The sequence below is a fragment of the Nothobranchius furzeri genome, chromosome 14 (assembly GCF_043380555.1).
Source record: "Nothobranchius furzeri strain GRZ-AD chromosome 14, NfurGRZ-RIMD1, whole genome shotgun sequence".
Taxonomy (NCBI): Eukaryota; Metazoa; Chordata; class Actinopteri; order Cyprinodontiformes; family Nothobranchiidae; genus Nothobranchius; species Nothobranchius furzeri.
In genome coordinates this window covers 49,752,748-49,777,959 of record NC_091754.1, presented here as the reverse complement: position 1 = coordinate 49,777,959, position 25,212 = coordinate 49,752,748, and the positions used below count along the sequence as shown (strand labels likewise).

General features: G+C 41.5%; 1 protein-coding gene across 2 annotated transcripts in view; it reads left to right on the top strand.

Moving 5' to 3' along the window:
• Positions 1–25,212, top strand: part of pard3ba (par-3 family cell polarity regulator beta a) — a 247,550-nt gene that overhangs the window by 15,804 nt on the left and 206,534 nt on the right. For both annotated transcript variants that reach the window (XM_054743134.2, XM_054743136.1), the window contains exons 2-3: positions 1,831–1,932; positions 22,313–22,490. In XM_054743134.2, coding sequence (XP_054599109.1) covers positions 1,831–1,932; positions 22,313–22,490 — 280 coding nt within the window. The remainder of the gene's footprint in view (positions 1–1,830; positions 1,933–22,312; positions 22,491–25,212) is intronic.

The window sequence follows — 25,212 nt, the reverse complement described above, 5'->3', positions numbered from 1 at the left end:
GTTGTGTTTTTATTTTGTAGCCATATAAATGTCTCGTTCATTTTTATGAACTTAAAACTCCTCCTACTGCAACTTTCTTTTCTTTTCAAGAGATGTATTGCTTTATTTTAAAATCTTCTAACAAAATCGAACTCAACTATGGTCCTGTAGCTAATAAGCTAGTTGCTATGCATTAGTAATACCAAATAGGGATGTGTATTGGTGAAATTATGGCGATACGATTCGTATCACAATACAGGGGAGACGATATGATATATCACGATATATTGCGATAGTCAGTCAGACAATATTAGCAATTATTTAGACTGAATTTATTATAGGAAAATTCAATAAACAGTCCAAACTGATACTTAACACGTTTACCATGAGGCATCTGAACCATAACAGAGGGATTTACAGTTCAAAGGTGGAAACAAAACCTATTGCACACTGCTGCCAACTAGGGTTGCCACGGTGTGAAAATTTTACCTCACGGTTATTGTGACCAGGTGCGTGGGGAGAGAGAACCAGAGGAGAGCCTGATGAAATCAATAAACCAAATGGGAAGGGAAAACTAAGCAGAGGAGGGGAATAAACCATAACCTATGAGACTACATAAATAAACCTAAAAGACTCGGGGCACAGGAGAACCAAAATATAAGTAACTAAAGACCTGAGGAGTGAGGGAGAAAAAAAAACAAGTGGAGAAGGAAAACACACACACCAGAGGAGACTAATGAAAACCTGAACCTAGAGAACTACGGGGAGTTACTAGAAGGGAACCTGAGAGGAAACCTGGAGGGGACTGGGGACCACAAGGACGCAGAGACCTAAGGGGAACCCCTAAGGGGAAAACTTGGAGTGGGATGGCGAACACAAGGGACACAGAAACGTCGGGAGGGAAACATGAGGGAACCAGGAGGGGGCTGTGGACCACGAGGACACAGCACCTGACAGCGGGCGCTGTGGCTGCTTTATATAGCGACTCGTTGCATTCTCCCTCAACCCAAATCCTCGGATCACACATTTTAGCTAAAACGCTAATGTTAGCTTGCCTTGCGTTGACTGTAGAGTTGTGGGTGATGGTCACGCAGATGTGTCATGAGATTTGAAGCGTTGCTGCCTTTCACAGACACCTTTTCTGCACGTGCTGCAAACAGGATAGCCGTCTTCTATCGACTGTCCCTCGGCATTCTTCAAATATCCAAAAAATGCCCGTACTTCTGACTTTGTCTTCTTTGAGCATAATAAATGTCCTCCTGAGCGCTGCCGTCTCCTCCTTTGGCCATTATTTCAGCTTTAGCTTCAAGAAAGTTTTGGTCGTAAACAACAAATAAAAAAGTGTGCATGTGCCGCCGGCAAATTCAGCAGATGATACGGTGGCTGGTAAGGGTCACTGCGCCTACACCGCAGCCACGGTAATCCACCGAGATGATATATACTTTTAAAAACAAGACGGTTATTTTTATTGTCTACTTTTTTACCGGGGTTTACCGCTACACCGGTTACCGTGACAACCCTACTGCCAGCTAGCGGTCGGTGTTTGAATTGCACCAAAAGAAAAGAAAATACACAATTGTTTGCATGTAAATTCCTCCAAAAATTTGCTACATGGCTTTTTAATATCGATATATCGCTGGAAACGATATCACGATATATTGCCATATCGCTATTTTCTTATTTCACTAATACCAAAGGATGGAAAGACACAGATGGTGGGAACTGGTAGAGCACTCTAAAGCAACTCTGTCTAATCTGACATTCACCAGGTTTCATTAGGATTATTTAAATATCCTTTTGTTGAAAATCTGGTCTCCTCTTTGGATCACCCCATGTTCTTTTCCCTGACAGGAAGGGGACGTTCAAGTGAACATTCACCACCTGGAGTATGCTGATGGAGGAATTCTGGACATGGACGATGAACTGGACGATCTAGTGGAAGACAGGGAAAAGGTGAGGAAAGGCTGGATGGGACTATAAACTAAACAAAGATCGCATCGTTCATGGCCATGTTTAGAGTTCAGTAGTGAATGAGTTGGGCTCTTTTTATGCCTGATTCCATTTTTCATTAAGTACAAGATGCCATTCTGGTGCTCTGCAGTTCTCGTCCTGCATAAACGCACAGAAACATTTTCTCATTTTTAATAAAGAGCTAATTTCATCTCCATTTTCTAATTTCCCATAATATATTCATAAGATGTGCTAATAAACTGTGCAGACAGTATTCATAAGCCTCTGGTTTGGGAGGATGATAAATTTCCAACACTTAGTCAGCAGGAAGGCAGGATGAAATCAAAATGGAATATTAACTCAATCCTGTACTGTACAATAAGAACTGGTGTTTTGTGTGTGTGTGTGTGTGGGGGTGTGTGTGTGTGTGTGTGTGTGTGGGTGTGTGTGTGTGTGTGTGTGTGTGGGGGGGGGGGGGGTGCATGTAGGACTGCCGGTTTGGGAACACTGTTTGTGAAATGGGGACGAGACTAAATAATAGATGAGAATCTTGAGTTGTAGCGGAACCAAAGCTTCCTCTTTTGGGATTATCGACCCCTGGGTTGTGAATAAGAAGCGGAATCATAGATTTTACCTTCCATCTTAAACGGAGGACCATGATGATTCTCTGCTTTTGCAGCTTCCACCCAGCTCACTAAAGGGCCCGTCTCCGTTCCCGTTTATCCTCTTTTGTTTTTGCTGCTGATGCAAAGATAACAGATGGAATGGGACGAGTCTCCGTGATCCTCGCCATGAACACGCCAGTCATTCCACTTATCTGCAGGCCTCCAAACCGAGTCGGCACTCGTAGATTAATGAGCTGTGCCTGGAATTCTTGATTAGCCGGACTTCCTTTTGTTTGTCTACATTTTTATTACCTCGCCTCATCCGACAGATTGTATTGTTAGCGCTTTTTCTGTTTTTGTTGCGTTATTGTGTCTGACGCTGTTTCACCATCAATCATACATGAGTGGTCCCAGCGTGAGGGCTCTCCACCGCTCAGCAGGAGGTCTGTGTTAGCCACGGATGCTAATGAGAGGTAATGGTTAGGTATTTGTCCTCCTAGTGCTTAGCTTAGCCTCTTTAAATGGGCCAGCCCTGGACTATTATTCAACACACACACACTTCAGCTGTCCATGTGCTGAACCACGCTCGAGCGTGTAACGTAGCATGTTGGTGTGTACGGAAGGAGCGCCACTGGTGGTTGATGAGGGCAGAGATGAGGGGGCGACTGTGATTTGATTACAGCTCTGCCCCCTGCATCCGTGACACGCGAGCACACTAGTGCACACCAGTGTGTGCGCCCACTCTGTTCGTTAACCCCCCATCTTGAGACCCAGGCCACCAGCTTCCTCATGAATATTAATATCAATCTGATGAATGTGGAAAAGGCGACGGGTTGTTGACCACATATTCACATACTACACACAAGGGCACTGCATAAAGAGACCTCTCAGGTCGCGGTGCAGTCTATTGTACGTTCCTCTCCTTTGATGTCAACAATGGCTGTGTTGTGTGTATTTTGCTGCCCTGCGGGTTTAAAACGGCTTTTAGAAACAAAGTCGTTAAAGTAGCGGACCCGTCAGACGCCCCTCTGCTTTGTTAATGGTGCAGAGAGCCGAGCTGGGTCTGGAGCGTTTCTGCATGTCGTCTTTCAGCTTGTCAGGTTATAATTCTCCACCCCCAAAAAGAAGAAGCAGATGTTGTGTATGATTTAAACTTTGAGTGTTTTCTTTAGTAATTTAGCGGAGGATGTATGTGGTCATCGATCAGACGTATGAGGGCGACAAAAGCAGCAAAAGGCACTAGTTTGATATCATAGATTTAATCCCAGCCTGTGGCTTTACTCTTGTTAGATTAGAGATATTTCATTAATAACACACTGATAAAGTAGGCGGAGACTAATTTAAAACAGAGGAGCTGTTCTTGTACCGTTTAAACTACTTCAAAGCTCTCCCCTCTCCCATTTTCTTTATTTAACATCATCTGTCGTACGCTTCATGTACCATCAGGGATGGTCATATGGAATTTAATCTCAAATCTTCTCTGTTCATCTTGCCTCATTATATATCTTCATCTGACGTCTCCTCGTGTCATATGTCACCTTGCCTCATATGTCCTTGTCTCATCTTTGAATCGAATTCCTCACCTCATGTGTTCTCGTATCTTCCTTTTTGATCTCACACCTCACTTATTCTCAGTTTTTTCTCAAATCAATCTTTGAATTCTCACTTCATCTTGTTGTCTCATCCAATCGTTTATTTTACCTCCTCTCACATTTAATTTATATAATCTCATCATTTCTCATCTGTCTGGTTTCATCTGACACATCTCAGTTCATTGTCTGGATACTATCTGACCTTTAGTAGCTTTTATCTCTTAAATCTCACCTCATTTGTCAATATCATCTCGCATGTCACGTAGTCAACTCTCATAAGTCGTATCTTTGTTTTTGGTCTCGTCTCACAAATAATCTCATGCAGTTTATGGGGTTCTTTCATTTGTTTGGGTAGCTTCGCTGATCTCTACCAGGAGGAGAAGTAAACTAGCAAAAAATCAACTAATCCCATTGAAATGATCCAACAGATCTTATTTATTTATTTAAGAAGGATTAACAAATAAAAACTTCCAACTGTTTAACCGGTTTTGGCTAGAACAAAAAATAATTTCATGGGAAATTTATTGGGGGAATAGAAGAATAATTTTTTCCCATCTGGCCTTAATTAGCCATTTAAAACCACTACATGACGAGATGTCAGTCCTTCCCGCTGCAGACATGCAAATGTGATGCGTACGTCCCAGCTGACCTCTCCCATCACCATTTTCCACACCTTTTTGTATTTAGCATGAATGTTGTGGTGAGAAGTATTTCATTTCCTCTGAGTAAGTATTTACCTTTCTGCAGGCCCACGCAATCTCAAAATAATAATTAAATAAATCCAACTTTAGGATTCCATAAATAAACGTTTATTTTTGGCAGAGCTTTGCTCTAAATGTTGTCGTTTATTAGATGTTGAATGTTGGTCCTACTGGCAGGTGACGGCAGAGCATTATTAAAATAAATGTTTTATTTGATTGAGATGTGATTGCGAGGCACAGACATGCTGATTAGCCTTCGATGCTTGCTAACATCTTGCTCTCTCGCTCCCTTCACCCCTCGTTCTCTGCCGTGACGGTCGCCATTTGACTGGCGTCTGAAAAGACTGGTGACTTGTGTGAATAGTCGGTGATGAACGAGGACTCGAGGCTCGAGTTCGCTGATTAAAAAGAAATAAAAAAGGCTAATCAGAGTCTCCATCTTCTCAGGTTGTGATTATGACCCATGTGTTTTTACGGTTTAGGATCCCACACACATGCATATTCACGAGGTTTACTCGCAGCACGCTCCGCAGACTTCCTCTAAAAGTGACATTGTGTTATGATTAGGCACAAATAAATCCTGTAAACATCCAATTCATTGGCTAAAGTTGGATTATCTCCATGACAGACTGCTTCCCGCTGATCAGATCAAATCAGACCCGAGCGCTGCGCCCAATGGGATCCGGTCCCTTGAGCTGATTTGATCAAATCTCATCAGGCCCGACCTTGATGCAGCCCCCCCCCCCCATCTGAGCACCACAACAGCTCTTCATCTGATTTTATTCAATTAGCTACACCCCCTGCACACACACTCCCGCTCACACACACTTTAAGCACAACCCGGGTTGATTGTAATTACATTGAGGGGAACTCAATGAAGGCTTAAGGAGAAATAATTCCTGCCATGCCAGCCTGCTTTTCATTTAACTGCACGCGCGTTGGTTTTCCTCATAAAGTTGCGCCTTGGAGTTTTAATTTCTTTACAAGATCCATTGCTCTACCTTTCGACTTTGAGTAATGGCACCTCTCCAAAGTGATTTGTCAGTTCAGTGAAGCAAAAGAGCGGCGTTCCGTCAGGATAAGGCTAGTTTCGGTTTTCTTTGCGTAAATTGGCGTGACCCGTCGAGACGATGCGAGGCCATCGCACCCTTTCATGTTGCTCCTTGGGTCTTCTTTCTACGTAAAACACAGTCTGTGTGTTACAACCACACCACTCATTAGCTCCTAATGGAGCGAGACGGTCAGACGCTGACATGACCTTCCGGTGCCTGCTGTGGTCTGGCAGAAGGAACCTAATGGGGTGGTCTAGTAGAGCCAGAAATGTATTTTATATGCTGGATTCAGTTTTCTAGTTCAGGCACAGCAATTGTTGTCAGAAGCTACCTCGCCTGTTAGCTTTGATTTTGGCACAAGGGCCCACAGAGCAGCTAATCCCATCTAGCTAATGATCTATTATAGATCAATTTGTTTACCACAAATCTGCTCTCTGACCTTACCATCCTCACACCATCTGTTCTGCCACACAGAGTAGCATTCGTGTGTGTGTGTGTGTCTGAGAAAATGTGGGGAAAAAGTGTTTTCCCTCCGCCTGCTGAGTCTCAGCTTGCTCCAACAGCTAAAACCTCAAATCAGCAGAATGTCACACTCCCAGCTGTGTGTGTGTGTGTGTGTGTGTGTGTGTGTGTGTGTGTGTGTGTACTTCTACAGCAACCTGCCGATAAATGCCCACAAATACCAAATCCAGCTCGTTTAGGTTAAATGTTTAATGATTCCCACCACAATTATGCAGCTGAAGCCTCATCTGTGTCCATCGTATTGAACACACTTATGTACAAAAAACACACACACACACACACTTCCATTATCATTCAGTGTTCCTGCCTCTCAGCCTCATCATCTAACTGATTGGCCTAATGAATGGAGTCCTGCGGACAGTAGCGTGTCTGAATAGACTTCTTGAATCATTGCTGTGCCTCTCTTACACACGAGGAACGTATAGAAAGACGATAAGTGTCGGTTTTTTACATAAATGAAAGGTTTACATTCAGACTCGGGGTACTGGGAAATGAAACCGTACTATATGTAATAGTGCTGCAGCGTGTTTGTTCCTTATGATCCGATAGGCCCAACCATCCTCATCCCGGCAACCTCCACCAGCTCAACCTTAGGTTATAATCCCTCCAAGGTGTGTGGGGTCGACCCGGGGGCTTCCTGCCACACCTCTCTGGAAGATGTCTTTACCCGAGGCCCGAACCATGTTAGCTGGCTCGTGTTGATGTAGAGGAGCAGTGTCCTGAACGTCCGAGCTCCTCTGGCCTGGCTAAGGAGGAAACTCATTTTGCCTGCTTGTGTTTGCGATCTTGGTCAATAACCAAAGCTCACGATGATCATAGATGAGGATAAAAACAAAGATGATTGGAAAACTTAGAACTTGCTCCATGTTCACCACAGCAGACCAGATGAGTGTCTTTCGAGGTCCCGCTCTCTCCTTACCTCACTCATCAACAAGAAGCAGATAAACTTAAACTTGCCGATTTCAAGTAGGACCAATCCCTGACCCGGTTTCAGTTATCCACCCTTTTGCAGCCTGCTGATTAAAATCAGGTGTGTTGAAGCTGGGAAACAACTAAAACATCCCGAAAGCGGCCCTCAGGTGGGAGAGTTGTCTACCTCTGCTATAAGCCGTAATCATCACAACTATAACCTGCAATGAGTCTATCTCATGAATTAGTTTCACCTTTTAGGTTGAATTTCTGAAGTAAATAAACTTTTGCACCCTAGTCTTTAGGGATGTGAATCTTAGAGCAACTCACAATTTGATTCGATTCCGATTCTCTGGGTTTCGATTCAGAATCGATACTCGATTTAAATCAATTCACAATCAATGTTAACAAAGAGTGTCAGTTCTAGGATTAACTACTTTGTTGTGCAAGTTGGTTAAAGTTATGGGAGATTTTTTATTTAACTTTAAACTGGTCATGCTAAAAATAAGCTAATTTACAAGGTAAAATAAAGTGATTCTAAAACTGTAAACAGAAACAATCTTTTGACCAGAAGGCAACATTTATTTTTGCTTACCTTGTAAAATATAACAAATCTGTAGTTAACAGTAGCTTTGAAAGTAATACAGTCAAATACTTTTTAAGTATCTGTGGAAACAAGTTTAACATTTGAGTCCTCAACCTGTTTAAAAAAAATGTACCACAGATTTCTTACAAAGGAAACTGTTTTCTCTCATTTATCAATAACTTCAAATAAACACGAGTACTCACTTATCAACTCAGAAAATATATATGAGAACATCTCAAATTTCTGAGTATGGAAAAAATTACATTCTACTCCCCACTTATCAGCAGATTCAAAAATAAATCATCTCAATTTATGGGTTCGCAAAAGTAAACGGAGTCCTGACTCTCCTAACAAAGACCAAAAAACATACAAAAGTGCATCTCAAGCCTGTAACATGCCAAACATTTGAGTTCCTGGAATCGATTCTGAATCTTTGTGAATCGATTCTGAATCTTTATAAATAAGAATCTCGATTCAGACTTGAATTGATTTTTTTCAGCTCCTCTAATAGTTTTTATTTTTGGAACGGTGATGACTGATTGGAGTTCAGCAGGTCTAATTTTCATCATGATGTGTACACATGAGCAACAATGTCGCCTAGCTAGACACCCTATATATGTTAGATATATAGTCTGGCCATTCAGAGTTTTGAATGAATTAATAAATTAAAAAAGTGTTTCCGTTGGCGTTGAATAAAAAAAGCTAGTAGTTTAGTGTGAATCCAGCATATATACAAGTGTTTTAGCAGTCGTTAGGTGTGTTTTTGGGCCTTTCAGTCACGCTGCTGTCATTTAGTGAAGTGATGCTCGCAGACACAAACCATAATGCAGCAATGATCTCACTTTCACCCTCCAGGCTTTAGCATCAAGTCAATAACTGTCTAATAAGGCCTGCTGAAGCAAACATATGGTGATGGTGTAAAAAAGAAACTGTAGGTGATGCGTGTTTGTTGCTCTTTACACACCTTCAGGCTCTGAGTGATGCTGGCTCTCCATGGCAACCGCAAATGTCAGCCACAAACTAATCTAGTAGCAATGTTTTAAATAAAGAGGCACAGAGTATCGTTAAAGGTACAGGACTTGTTACTTACTGATGTAAATCGAGCCAATATTTATGTTTGTGTTGGTTTAAAGTTTCTCACGGAGGGAAACAGAAGGTGGTGTGTTTTAGGAGTCTGATGTCGACGCAAGAATGGAAATGGGAAGAGGAGGAGAGCCACAGGTGAGAGGGCGCCAGCCTCGCAGCTCGGATTTAATCACTCCTATTTCTCTGTCAGATCCCAGGTGGGGGGAGGAGGGGGGAGGGGAGGAAAGGGGAGGGGAGGCTGGAAGGAGCAGGTGGCGTCAGGGAGGAGAAAGCTGATTATTAGGCTCTGGCTGTGACTTCTGGGGAGGAGATTTGAAACATGTGTCATATTTCTCTCTCTCTCTCTCTCTCTCTCTCTCTCTCTGTGTGTGTGTGTGTGTGTGTGTGTGTGTGTGTGTGTGTGTGTGTGTGTGTGTCGCGGCCCGAGCTGTGCGTGTTTATGCACATTTATGAGAGCGAGGTTGTGACTCCCACTGCGCAGGGAGACTACTTGTTCCTGTGCATGTTTGTGGATGGAGGTGTGAGTGTGTCCACAGATGTGGAGCTTTAGCAACCCTGGTGTGTGTGTGTGTGTGTGTGTGTTTTCCCTTCCACGCAACAGGAATGATGAATGAGCCGTTTGGAGATTTCAGTTACTGACCTGAGAAATTTGAGGCCCGGAGCTCCCTTGTCACCCACAAGCCCTCGCTCCTTCCTGTCACCTTCCTCTCCCCGCCTCCCTTCATCTCCGTCTCAAAGCCTTTTGGGCCCGTGTGATTTATGAAGAGTTTTCCCTTCTCCCTTTATGAGCGTGCATAAATAATAATACAACCTGTCATGATGCAAAAGGGAATACCTCAGCTGGTGGCTCGTTCTGTGTAGATGTGTGTGAGTGGGGGGTGTCTGCTCCCTCTTGGTCCACATGTGCTTCATCTCTCTGGGTAATGCAACAGATGTTCTTGCAGGAAACTCAGAAACATTTCACTAAGGTCAAGGATGTTTCACCTTCTGGAACAGTAAGCAGTGACTTTTACAACGCTTCTTAATTTTAAATCCTAACTTTAATCAGCGAGGATGGGATATTTAGCCTGTTGAGCTCATTTGGCTAATCCCTACTCAACCACTGCAACATGTAGAAAAGACTAAATAAAGATGCTATTGGGTATTATCTTTTGTTTATTATTTTTGCTAACAGGTTAATCTTAGCAACCACCAAATGATTTGTGCCCATGTTATCTCATGTTGTTGCTTTAAAGGGACAGTGAGTAATTTTAGCTTTAATCTCTGGAAATATCCATCGAAATGTTCAAAATGAATAAAATGATGTCCAGTTGTTGAAAAATAATGGCAGCTTTGTAACGTATAACCATAAAAATCGGGCATTGGTCTAGCGTCCATGGGGGTCGCCATATTAGACGCCATGTTTCCTTATGTCCGGCTCGGTGTCCTGCACCTGTCGGTGACATCATACTAGATGATTAGCTGGATATACGACTTAATGACGTTGCCACTTTAGAGAAAATGTAGGTAGTAAAAAACATGAATTTAATAACAACACTGCTAAACTATTTCCAAAACATATGTAAAAGAACAGAATCGAAAAAGAGATGCAATGTATTTTGGCCGAGCGGTATTGCCGTACAATGATGATGTCATGCAGGAGCGGGACCACTAGCAGATCCGGACGCCACAGCACTAAAAAACTATCGGCATTGTATTCTCTCATGTAATTACCTGAGTTAAAGTCTGGTGGGTAGGATGTGGCCCGTGGGCCGGCAGCTGAGATTCCCTGGGTTATGGAGTAAAAACATGAACTTAAGCAGATTAGTATTTTTTATTCGTCTACATCGATGGTTTCCTGGTTTTCTATGGCTTATTCTTGTAGTAAAGCCTTTTAATCTGGGTTATTCTTAAATTCCTCTAGTTTGCTAAATGATCTGTTAACTTTAGGTATTAATTGAAAGCTAGGCTATCCTTATTTGCATAGATATAGATGTGAAAGTTTGAGTTAGACTTTATTCTGAAGGTATTCAACTAGCATACAACAACTAAACAAGACGTTAAGGGTCACAGACTCATTATGCCTTTTAGTGCCTTATTGACTGTAAATGTGTATTTCCAGCATCTCTAATCTTTTACGTTGATAGTGTCTTCAGGTGTGTGTGTGTGTGTGTGTGTGTGTGTGTGTGTGTGTGTGTTGTACAGACGCAGAGCCAGCGGTGTGTGGGGTTTCTTAGAGGTAATCCCCACATCTGCTCCTTGTACTGTATAGATTCAGGCTGGAATAGAAGCGGGATTAGCCCGGCTCTCATCGGTAATAGAACCAATTTTCTACTTGTTTAAATACCACGGGCCCTATGGTCTCTGCAAAGTGTAGGTGTGTGTTTGTGTGTGCAGGATGAGTACGTACATTGTGTGCTTTGAGCCGGAGTTAGATTTAGAGGTGTTAGGTGTGTTTTATGTAATTCTCTCTGCGTGGTACGCTAGGTAGTTGCAGAATAGTTACATTTGGTGAAGTATAGGGACGTAACATGAAGCAGAGGTTAGTTACTGTGGTAAAATATCCTATGATGAGTGTCATTTTAAAATTACCAGTAGGTAATATCCATTAAAACTATATTTGGTTTCCTTAAAAGCATTATTTTTGTGTGATTTTACTTTTAGCTGTTGTAGGGGTAAAAAACCATGAAGGATTTGAATATGTCTATGAACTGGCAAAGCAGTAAAAAACATACAGTTGTCACATTCAATCAAATGGAAAGATTGAGCCAAGAACTGTTTCCAGCCAGACTGTTTCAGGTGTGACACTACGAGCCTGATCATCTTGTATGTATTAATAAAAAATCATGAAAAAAATTCTTAATTTCAAGCATTTCATTACACTTAAATGAAAAAGTTACAAAAAATTCACCCACTTCAGAGTTGCCATGACTGAAAACTAGCCCTATTAAACCTAAGTTGTTTTGTATCAGGCTGTAATCTTCTTGTCACTTCCTGTCAGCTGTCACTTCCTGGTTGGCTTCACTTTTGGCAGGCCAAGTTTGCACCTTGGATTAAAACTGATTTAAAATGAAGATATGAGGATCAAATCGTGGATTGCCCTTATGTTTGTGTCAAATGATTCCACGTTGAAATAATCACAAAACAGTCTAACTTCTGAGTCATAGTGGAAGGAAGGTTATACCGAAACAAATTTTATCCTCAGCCAGCTGATGTTGTCAGTTTCTCTCCTTTAAAAAAACAAAAAAAAAAGATACGTTATAGCTAATAACTCCCAAACCTTAGGCCTTACCTTCAATAACTTTTTAATGTCCTTGATCCATCGATCATTCTGCATATTTTTTGCATTGGCCACGCCCATTTCCACCTAAGTAGATTTTTTGCAAAATAGCAAAAAACACAAAATCTAGTTTTAATCACCAATTTGTCATTTTTCGCCGAATCTACTTCATACTTGGGATATATGATCTATCGATGAAGATAAGTAATTGTGATGAAGAACTTTGCAGAAATATTGAAAGTTGCGCAAATGACACCATGTCAAATTCAGTGTGCTAGCTAGCACATGTCCTAATCTCCACCATTTTTTAGGTTTAGATGATTCGACTTTAGACTCTTAAAAATATGAGCTGTAAGTCACATCTGCTTAATTTTTATTTTAATTCACCAATAGTTCACCAATAGCTCAACAGTCAAAAAGTTTGTTTAGACAAAACGGCTTGATGGATTTCCACTGAACTTGGCACAGATGTTTATCATCAAACCCATAAGCTATATTTGGAAATTGATTAAAAAGTGGGTGTGGCTTATAGGTTTAGAAATTGTTTGTCCCTTAACTCATGAAAAATATATATTCTATACAGAAAGTTACAGTTAAAATCCATAATAGTGTCATCTACAATCACAGAGATAAATTTGAGTTTTGTCCAATAGGTGGCGCTGTTGTACCGAAAAAAATGTTTTGGGCAATTTTCTCCCCATTTTTTCAGTAAAAAAATAAATGATCTCATCCAGTATGTTCATCGAGTCAGTCAAATTTAGATGAGTATTTTGAAAAATTTTTCAAACTTACGCAAATTAGTAGAAATTTGCATAATACATTGTTAACTCCTCCCGGCTGTCAAACACAGTCAAGTCAAAACTTAGCCTGACAAGAGGGGAGGAGTGGCTGACCAAAGGATTTGGATGGATTTTTGATATTTTATTTATTTTATGAAATCTGACTTTTTAAAATTAAAATGTTTAAATGATAAAGTTTTATTAGTATAACTTTGAAAGATTTAGACTTTTTTCAAAGCTGTTCATATCAACAGTACCTAAGGTAAATTCAAGTGTGTATGTTGAATTTCAGCTTGATCAAATAATAGGAGGCGCTATAAACGGGTATAATGTATACTGTTGAACTGACTAAATGCATCTGCATGAAACTTTGTAATTATCATCATTATGTAGGCTTAAGACTACAATATCAATATGGTAATGATCAATTAAAGTGGCCGTGGTTTACAATCATTTAAAATTTCTAAATTGAAACAATTCCTAAAAATCATTATTTGCATGTAAGAGGAAAATATTTTTAGGTTGCGTGAACTCCAAAGTGGTGAGTTCACATCACAAAAATTGCAGCTCTGTGAAGAGGTTTGCACTTATTATTTTTTTTAAGTGCTGGATGGCTTGGAACCCGTTGATAACTGCTTGCAGTTCTAGTTAAAATAATTTTTGCTTCAGCTGACTTGCTGATGCAGCTCATAAAACTATTATCAATCTGTGGTATAATAAGCGTTATCACCACCTCTCTTCACACTAAATACTATAACTAATTAGAATTACCTGATCTCAAAGGTGCAAGGAACTGCCTGTGCCTTGTATCTTATTCATTGCCGTTTCTAATAAAATGTCACAGATATCAAGAGCTGGGTTTCTTCTCCGTCATGCTCAGATACTTCGCTCCGTCAGTGCATCTCCACTCTCAGCATCCGTCCTTTCACAGCTATGGAGAAACACATTTTGTTGTAACATCAAATTCAAACACTGTTGTTTCAGGAGTTTTCACAGTTCTGTTGCTTGAAAATCGGAATAAAAGAAAACGATACAGATACAATATGTGCTATTACAAGCTATTTAAGGAAAAAATAACATTTTCTAATTACCATGAAAAGCAGCTTAAATCATTTTAGCTAATAATAAACTCAATTCACCAAGTGGGGGTGTCGGGAATTTCATTTTCAGCAGGCTGGTCGATTTCCTGAGGAGTGGATGGTTTTATTTTTTGGTCTTAAAAATCGACTAATCTTTGTACACCTGCAGTTTATAGTAGAGCGCGCATGCGTGTGTGCGCGCGCGCTTGTGTGTGTGTGTGATGATTGGGTTACCATTCCACTGTTAGGATGCTCTACGCTCCTGAATTATGCATCTCTTGTTCAAAGAAGAATGAAGAATATTGCAAAAGGAAGAAAAAAGGGGAGTGGAAGATAAATGACAACAGCACAAAAAGCATCTCAATAGACTGCTACCACACACACACACACACACACACACACACACACACACACACACAGAGATAAACACACACAGGCTGCGATGAAAGAGCAGAAGAAAAATGGGTTGATTAGTACTAGAGGATGGAATAGGGGAGTGTGTGTTTGTGAGGTTGTGTGTGTGTGTGTGTGTGTGTGTGTGTGTGTTTTGCTCATGTAAATGTTGAGACCAGGCTGTTGTATCACCAGACTGAAACAAGGTGGCACTGTTTTTCCTCTGCGTGAGTGAGTGAGTGAGTGTGTGTGTGTGTGTGTGTGTGTGTGTGTGTGTGTGTGTGTTTCTATGATAAATACATTTTTATATAATCTGAACACTGCTGGCTGCGTCGGGCTGATTTTATTCCTACTGAGCAAATCAATATTTAAAAGCACTCATCTGTTTTAGCTGTAACATGCAAACCTCATCTGCTGTTTACAGCAGCTGGGTACATTTCTTCTCCAGCTGTTAAAAAAAATCAGCTTTAATCCAGTTAAAGTCATCAGAAGAATAATGGAACTGGTGTTTTTCTAGTGTGTGAAAGGATGAAACCCCGTTTGCTGTTAGTTCCCCTGAGAGGAGGGTCATAAGTCAGGTTTGGTTATTGAAGCACAGCATCCTGGAAGCAGGTCGTGTCCTAGATAAAATATAAAAAAACAACAAAAGCTGTTGCTGAGTCGTGGGTTGTTGCCTGAAAAACAAAACTAAACATATACAGCATTTTAGGTGGGGTTCTTTGCTTTTTGGTAGGATTCTGGCACTTTAGGAAATGTTTCTCATTTTATGGAGCAAAGAAAAAAATAACTAAGACTTTAGTTTGGACTTAACCCAGAAAATATTAAAAGGGCTCATTCACTTTTTTTTCAGTAAACCTCTTGGTCTTTAGTATGAATGGGCACCCTTGGGTGGGTCTCCTCACTCTCCAAACCCAACTGGAGCCAACGCAGAGTCAGGGTTTTTCCTGCATTCAAATTTGCGTGGCGGCCGCCTCCAGCTATTTTTGTGCCGCCCCAGCCTGATTTCACTCTGCCCCCAGCTTTAGAGCTCCGGACGTCTCGTGACTCTCAGAGAGTAGACGCCATGTTGGCAGGCAACAAAGGTAAACTAAACTAGAACTGCAAGCAGTTACCAACAGGTTCCAAGCCAACCAGCGCCAGTCCCCCACCCAGCCCTGCCTTCGCCATTCCTCACGTGGCCCTGCCCCAAAAACACATTCTCCTGCCGGCATCCTGTCAACTCACTTAAACCAGCGCAATGAAAGGAACACTCAGGATAACTCATTGAACCTTTTGCGCAGCCTATACAAAAATCTTTCGTAGGCATGGCTAACATCTCAAACCCTATTACAATCCATTTCCATTGTTTCATTTTTAAAGATCGTGGAGATTTAGTCAATTATGTCATGTGCTGTATGGGACAGCAGTAGGTCAATGAGGTGGAGCGGGTTTTCTAGTAATCGGAAGGTTGCATGATCGATCCCGACTCTGTCTAGAGAAGGCTGCCTCATCTCTCAGTGCTCCCAGGGCAGCTGTGGCTACAGTGTAGGTCATGCCCACCAGTGTGTGACTGTGTGTGTGAATGGGTGAAAGACTGATTGTGTTGTTTAACGCCTTGGAGGGTTGTTGAACCAAACTAAGGTGGTGTACAAATACAGGCCATTTACCATATCAATATTACTGACAATGTTTATTAAATTCATTAAAAATAAGTTATTTTCAAAGAAATTTCCAAAATATTTTTGGTTCATTATGGGGTCATGAGAAATTAGTTTTTGTCATTTTATTGTTTCTAAATGAAATATCTTTTAATTAAGAAAATGTATTCAGATTCATAAATAAACTGACTGAAACAAAAACTTTATTATAAAATCCATATTTGATCTAAAGATTATCAAAAAATAATCTATACATCAACAGTATATTATGAATAACATAATTACTTGATAAAGTCTCTATATTTAATATATTTAAACAAAAACTATGAGTTTCATTTCATGACTTATTGATCAAAAGGTTTTTTAAAAAATCCTGAAAATCCACAGATCATCATAAAATTACCAAAATATTCTCACATGGCAATGTTACCATGTTTAATACAATGCTGCTGTTTTAAAACAGTAGATTCAATGCTTTTTTTTCAAGAAAAATTGGTAAATATAATAAGGGTCACACCCAAAATTAAAATATTCATAAAAAAATTGTGCTACTTTATAAAATTAGTAGAAAAATCTCAGATCACCATAGGTACATGTGGAATGTTATAAATGGTTCATATTTACTGTATACCTAAAAAACATTCTAATAAAAATTATTTACTGTTTTATCCAACTACACAGAAAAACTGGCATAAAGTAAAAAATTCATTAAAAATCTATGCTTTTGTACAAAAATCTCTAAATATTCCCAGATTACCTTTGTGATGTGAGACTTCTGGTTATATTTTCATAAGGATCATAAAAATTGAACTTATCTGACAAAAAAAAATATTTGCATTAGTCTGTCAATAAAAATAGGAAGTTGATTTGACAAAAAAATGACGGATTGGTGATTAAAACTAAGTTTAGCATTTTTTGCGATCTAGCAAAACATCTAGTCAGACAGAAATGGGCGTGGCCAATACAAACAACATGCAGAATCATCCAAGGATCATGTACATATAAAGATTTTGACTGCAGGACCTATGGTTTGGGAGCTAGTATCTGAAACACATTCCCGTTCGCAATAGCGCCACCTAGGTGACTCCGTGTACAAATTTTGGAATCTGAGTAGGGTTCAGGATTTTCTATCAGACTGTCAGATTTTTTCTGGCATTTTCTGGCTCCTGCGCCCATATGGAATTAGCGGAGAATAATAATAATAAATAATATATAATGAAAAATCCATAGAAAAACACCCGTTGGGCTTGGAACCCTAATGAACAGGATCGGCTTGGATTTTACTCCGTCGGAGTTTACTTCACACTTTAAAACTGAAGAAATCGTTTTATATAGTCAGAAATGAAATAGAATAAACATCTCCGACCCTTACCGTGACCCTTTCCATGCTCCTGGGATACTTTTTAAAAACGCCAGAAGCTGTCGAAGCGGACCTGGCCAGGGAATGCCTTGGGATTTCCCCGGAGGAGCCGGCCCAGGTGGCTGGGTAGAGGGAAGTCCCTCTCGACTTAGGCTACTGCCCCCGCAACCAGACTCTGGATAAGCGGATAAAAATGGATGGATGGATGGATGGATGGATGGACAAATATATGTAAGAAGTTTAAATAGAGTGCAGTGCTGTTTGAATGTATAAACTGAACGCCAAGAGAAATCACTAGTCTGATTTTTTTTTTCCCGTGAATAAAATAAAAATGTCAGGCAGGAGCGTCTCAGGATCTGTCTGAGATCTGTCTCAATGACACAGATAATAGCAATCCAAAGTGCTTTTTATGTTTGATCTGACAATTGATCAACCATTGCTTAAAAATGAAATACAGCTTAGCCGGTTAATTGCTGTGATCATAAGACACGGAAACGGCAGCACGCAGAACTCACGAGGCACCGTTTTACGTGATGTTTACTTGTTGCTATGAGTAATGACAGAAAAAGCCACGCCAAAATAAGTTTAGGAAGCCCACTAAGAATTGTAATAAAAGCATGTAAAATACAGTAAATACCATACAGAGTTGAGGAAACATTGGTTTAAGTACCTGATATGAAGTGGTCGCTGCATAAGTGAAAACCTTTACTCTCTGGATCCCACAGTTTCATTTTAGCCTGGAGACTAGCGTGTTTCATTCCAATGATCCAACATTTGTGGCGTTCCGGATCTTGTGGAATCCTGTAGATGGCTCATCCCTTATGTCGTCCGCGTCTGTTCTGACATCCTGGGGCACAACAGGAATCTACCATATTTCCCGTTTGAGTTTTCTGACAATAACCAATAGCCCAGCTGCGGGCTTCTGCCTGCCAAGATGGCACCGTTTCGATTTGAACTGTTGCATGCCGGGAGAAGTGATGTCAACTCCTGGAGCTCTATATGGATGCTATTTTAACTTCAGTTGCAGCGTTGCGCCACTACAGGGGCGCTGTGCCAGCAGCGGTGCACCGAAAAGCACTAAAACCGCTGCAGAAAAAGATCAAAAATTGCTTTTCTCGCTAGTTGGTACATATCTATGGTTGGTGCTACTGACATCCTGATTTTCCCCCAGGCTCTTCCACATCAGAGCAGGGCTGTACAGTGCGACGAAAAAAACTGTCTGTGCGTGTCTGTCTATTTTTAAACGTAGCACTGGTGCAACGTCTTTGAATTGCTATTTTCCCCAGAACTTTATTGAACAAAAGTTAAGTGTAAGAGAAATGCTTTTTACTGGCGCACAGTGTGGTCATCTCAATGCAGTGGGGGAAAATACAGGAACCAACAAAGGCAGAACCGGTCCAAAGTTTGTGATCAAAAGTGCAGCTACACACAGATTGGCTAACGCTAAAGCTAACGGGTAGCAGTCATACGATCAAGTGACGCACAGAAAAATATCCCAACATGGATGCAACGAGGAAAAATACAGCAGCTTGTTTGAGGGGATGAGGGTCACAGCAAGGACTAACCCTAACCTGAACGAACCATCTGTGTTGAGGAGTCACTGTGAGACGTGTTGTTCCTCACACAGGAACAGAAAATCCTCCTTAAGAGTGCACTGAGGGATGGGCCCTCCTGATGTTCTTTACCTTTAACATCTAAAATGTATTTCTCCTGCATTTCACAATATTAAAAATCTCACTTTTGTTTAAAAGGGTGCCTGAGAGATTGATTAGGGTACGGTATAATTCCTGGAGGGTGTTTACAATCTCAGTAGCAAACTAGCTAGCAGGTAAAATAAACTAATCTTATGGAGCTGAAGAAAGATGTTTCTCTGAGTGTACTTTACAAAGTTTTGAGGATGAGTCAGAATGTTTATGTGGAATAATTGGAGTTTGTGATATCTTTAGTTTGTTTTTATGTTAATAGTTCAGTTTAATCACCATTTAGCTCCATAAATGGTTTCATTTTGAAGTTATATTGGATTTAGTTCAGTTTATTTATATAGCATCTCAAAGCACTTCACAAAGTAAACATTCCACTTCTCAGTTCATTATGAGAATTAGTTAAGAGTTTAATCTGTAAGGAAACCCAGTAGATTTCATCGACTAAGCAAGCCTGTAGCGACAGTGGAGAGGAAAACTCCCCGTTAGCAGGAAGACATGGGTTGTCTCCCATTTTACCTTGGGTTAGAAGGTGATATTGGTTTTGGTTGACATTCATGTCTTCTTATAAAGAACATAACCAATGGCTTGATCGTAACTGAAGCTTAGTTTTATAATGGGAGTATACCAGGTTGGACCATTTTCACCTTCAGAACAGCCTCAATACTGACACGACATCATCACACAGCTCCACCCCTGTGGAGAACCTCCCATTCCTCCACACCCCAAAGGTTCTGGACTAGACTGAGATCTGGTGACTGTGGAGGCCGTTGGAGTCCATTGGACTCATGGTCATCTTCTAGAAACCAGTTAGAGATGATCTGAGCTTTGTGACCTGGTGTCTTATCCTGCTGGAAGTAGCCATCAGAAGATGGGTCCATGTGGTCAAAAAGGCATAGGCATGATTAGCAACAATACACAGGTAAGCTGTGGTGATTAAAGCAGACTTAGGTGGTACTGAGGGGTCCAAAGTGGAACCAGAACATGAAGCATTTATACAAGGCAGGATGGGTCTATGCCTTCATGTTGGTGACACCTAATTCTGACCCAACCATCTTACCAGGGAAGGGTTTTCCAGTGTCATCCGGTCCAGTTCTGGTGATCCTGTGTGAATTGTTGCCTTAGTTTCCTGTTCTTAGCTGACAGTCACATTAACATCCGTTTTTCTGATGCTGAATTTCAGCAGGTCTTCTTCACCACATCTGGATGCCCAAATACGTTAAGATGCTGCTTCGCAATTAGCTGCTTCGCAATTAGCTTCTTCGCAGTTAGCTTCTTCACAATTAGCTTCTTCGTGATTAGCTTCTTCGCGATTAGCTTCTTCACGATTAGCTGCTTCGCGATTAGCTGCTTCATGATGAGCTACTTATCGATTAGCTGCTTCATGATTAGCTACTTAGTGATTAGCTGCTTCGCGATTAGCTGCTTTTATACTGGATTATACTGGCTTCCTGTTCTGACAGGTAGATTGACTTGTGTCAGGCTGACCTAGTTACCTAAAGTGTCAGTAAATGGGTACTCTGGTAAATGGCAGGTGTCCTGGTGAGTTAGGAGTGAGAACATTAGCTTCCACTTAGTTCCTTTAACAAGTGCCACTTTGGGTCGAACAAATGCAAAGATTCTCGAGTCGATCTCATTTAATCAGAACTGGAAGCTGAAAGTTTAGTCAGTTGTGAGGATCAAATATAATACCTCATTTTGTTCAAGTTGAAGGCGGCAGCATGATTCATCCTGTTGATACTTAAGGTTTGATTGAGTGATGAGTGGAAGCAGCAGGGCGGCCTTCATTAGCACCACTCCCCGCCTGTGTCAGCCATAAAAAAACCTCCACTCCAAAGATCATTTCCACTCCACACATTCAAAATAAGTTCTAAACAACCTAATCGTTTTTGAGGGGAAGCTTGCGAGCCGACTTCTTTGATTGATGCCGTCAGCGAGTTTGGAGGAGACAGAGGCTCGGGAAGGAGAGGAGATAAGGAGAGAAGGAGGAAGGAAGATAAAGAGGGGAGAAAGCTCAAGATGCATCCATCAAGCGTCGCAATCAGATTGTTTTTCCTGGCATTCTGTCTTTCTCTCTTCTTTGCGTCCCCCAATTCCTCATCTTTCCTCTGGCTCCCTCGCCCTGATGCTAATGCGCACATACATGCGAGCACAGTTGACAAATCTGCTTCTGCACGGCGCCGGTCAGGTGTCAGGAGGATATTGAATCACGGGAGCTTTAGGTGGGAGGCGGCATCACAGCGTGATGGATGCCAGCCATCTCTCCAGCTCCTCCATGTTTGTTGTTTAAACACACACACACACACACACACACACACACACACACACACACACACACACACACACACACACACACACACACACACACACACACACACACACACACACACACACACACACACACACACACACACCTATGTTCTAGAGTTGTTAATTGAAGTCCTCTTATCTGTTAGTTTCATTTTCATCCCTTGTTCCACTACGGTTATTGCTTTTCATTAAGTGGTCATTTCCGTCGCCAGGTTCTTCTAATGAGAGCGTCACGCCACTGCGTGCTCATTTATCAAGCCACATAGATGCAGTGGCATACACACACACACACACACACACACACACACACACACACACCCCTCGATCAGCCATCGTGTCCCCATCTCAATTAGGACGGTTTGGCGTTCTTGTGCCCTCCATCCCCTGCTCATTTGGGTCGCCCTGTCGGTTCCTCGTCGCTTCACTGCTGCTGCCGTGTCATTGTGTCTGACAGCTTCTCATTCTCTTGTCTGATCTCATTTGGCTGCTAATTTCATACATAAACACCTCAAGATGCGTGCCAGTTCCTCCAAACTGTCCATTTGCAAGATCAGATTTTCTCCTTTTGTCCAGAAAGAAAGAAAGTTCACTAAGAAGGAAGTGAGCCGTGAATCCTGCTCCATCACATCTGCACATTTGGCAGAACCAAGCGGGTTGCGTTACCAGAACTGGCGAGCTAACTGACATGAAAGCCTCTCTGGTCAGTGGTAATGCTGTTTAATCTGCCCGTGCGTTTCCAGCCTGTTTAAACACCAAAGAGCATCTTTTCATTAGAGTTTTTTATTGTGTGTGTTTTTTTTGTGTCTGTTTCAGCTGGTTGCTGTGTTTGATGATGACCAGTGCGGGGGCTCAGAGAGTCCAAATGGAACGGTGTCCAACGGCGACTCCAGCTCGGCCACGAGTCCAGAACCCATGCACTACTTCCCCCATCTGGAGTACGAGGATCCAAACCAAGGAGAGATCGAGGTCAACGAGGCCGTCCTCAAAAGCAGTACGGCACCCCTTAAATCTCGACTCTAAACTAGTCTAACTCTCTAAAGTTAAACTCAATTAGCACTTTTCCATGTGTCATAAATGTGAGAAGTATATAAGTAGTTTTATGTAGGTGTGTGACTCGCATACGGAGCAGATGGGAGCCAAACGCTTTGGGTAAAGAGAGAATTTATTCCTGAAACTCGATTGTGTGTGAGAACAGATGCAGTGTTGACGCAGCGTTCTCTCCCATCATCCCAGCTCAGCTTTTCTTTTTTCTTCTTACTTCGTTTGCTCGGGCTGAGGCTCTACAGGCTAGAGACGTGACGAAGGTTTGACTGAGATTTCAGTGGAAGTTACCCATTTCTGCATTTGACAGAGGTAGTTTATTTTACTGTTCTCCTCTTTAATTTATGCACCATCAAGGATATTGAAAAGCTCAGTTTTTGTCTCTAACAGTAAATAACAGAACAGAAGTTGACGAGTGATGCTCTGATCTTTAGTTTCCTCTTGCTTTTGTCATAGAGAGTCACATCTAACGCCATCAGATACACGGTTTTGGTTTGTTCTGGAAATATTCAAACACTAAATGCTTTCAGACCAGTTTTAATCCAAGGTGGAACCAGTTAGAAAGCTAGAGAGTTGTCTGTGAAGATGGGAAACCAATTGTGCTTTGGCCTAAACCAGTAGCGATACATGTGGAATAAGATTATTAAGGAAGTCATCAGGGGTTGATGACTGAACCATTTTGAAAGAACCCTAAATCAACTGTTGGTGACACCAACAACAACCTCCAGAGGAAGAGTAAAGCTTGATTTATGCTTCTCCGTCAGCTCCGCAAGGGACAGACACGCATGGATTGACGGAAGCGTTTTGCGCTCATACTTCTCCGTCTCCTGGAGAGTGTTGCAAAGCAATTCCCCGGCTGGACAACAGAGGGCGTAGCGCTGTTCTGTGGTATCCTGTCATGTATCGGTCTAAGATAGTGTGTTTATATTGTGTTTTTTGTATATAAGAGACTTTTTAACAGACAAATTTGTCTCTCGTTCTCCTCCACCTCTTCTTTCGCTCGCCACCTCTAAACCCACGTTTCCTGTCATTTCCGTCCACAAATAAAACGCTTGCTGCGCATCTGTTCACTCCTCCAGTCACGGGGAATTAAACGTTCATGTTTTTAGAGTTTTTTCGCGAGGTATTCTTCAAGCTTCTCCGTGTCTGCCACTTGTTATCCTCGGCTCTCTTTATGTTTTTGAGGGCGCAATGGCGGCGGTGTAGACGACAGCGGCGTCCTGACCAATCACAAGCTTGCGTTGTCCGTCTTGACTGATGGATGTTTAGAAAAGAGAGCTCGACTCCGTCCGTCCTTGCGGAGCTCTCCGGCAGGCCCGCAAGGATGTTGCATGTCTCCACACTGATGCAGACGGAGAAGCATGAATCAGGCTTTAGGGTTAGGAAGGAAGTTTGTACAGAAGATGCTAAACCCTCATTAGCCAGAAGAAAAGGAAGGCCATGCTGGAAGTGACTAAAAACTACAGAGAAAAGATAAAAACTATCTGGTGCAAAGTTTTATGGACTTATGAGTCAAACTTTTATTGATCTATAACCACAAATACGGTGGAGGTAATGCCATGGTTTGGGGATGCAGGTTGCTGCAAAATGAACATTTGCTGCTAATTCAAAGATGGATCTAACAAAGGAGCAAGGAAATGACTCAGAATAATAAAGGAGTTCATCAGGAGAACTGGAATTCAGTCACAACTTATAAGGAAGCTCCGATCATGTTTTTTTGCAGGCCATCAACAATACGTTCACCGTTACGATCACCTATAGGGCGATCTTTTGTGACGTCAGTGTTGTTTCTCACATTGCGGGGCTGGAGTGTGTGTCAAGAAACAAGGCATTTTGCCTATAATTCAGTTGTGTTGCATGTTTGGAGGAGGATTTAGCGAAGCTGATGGATAATTCTTGCTGTGTGGTTGATAGTTCAGCTCGAGGGAGGCTTGATAAAAAGTTTTATTGGGATTTCCTCCGTAAACGACAGTGAAATAAGAAAGAGGTGATAGGAAGCGCCCCGGACGCTCCTATCCCGGAAGAAATCCTGGACTCCTGCAGCAACGGAGAGTTTGTGAGGCTCATTCAGTTCATGGCAAGTCCTTGTGACTACGCATTTGTTAATGAGAGGAGATGTTTTTAAAAACATTAATCTTTCTGTATTTTTAAATCCAAGGAGTCATGTTTTTTTTGTGTTCTGATTGAGGTGTCTCAATCCACGATCATTATAATAATAAATGAATAAATAAGGACAGTGATTAATCAAGACTTACCTGGCTTTCCAGTTGCAGTGAGGATTTATTCGGGGGTTTTTTGGCAATCGCCCCCAGGTGATGGGAAGAACGCTGTAACTAACTGCTGCTATTAGCACGACCACCACTTTCTGTTTTCAGACGAGATCGGCTCAACTTTCCTTAAAACAAAATAATCATAGGCCTCCAAATGTTTGAAAGCCGTTCATTTTATGAATCAGGGGTCCAGGGCTTTCTGTTGAATAGGAATAAATGTTTCCCCAGCAGATTTGTGAAAAAACACCGGCGAATCAGACCGTTTTCTGTCATTCCAGACCTCATACGGGCTTTACATACCATTAATTTGGTCTTTAAAACAAATTTTAAGCCTCTCTATGAACCTCCTCCTGTCTTTAGACAGTAAAGGGTCACGTTGAGAGAGGGAGGAGGTTAGGACCC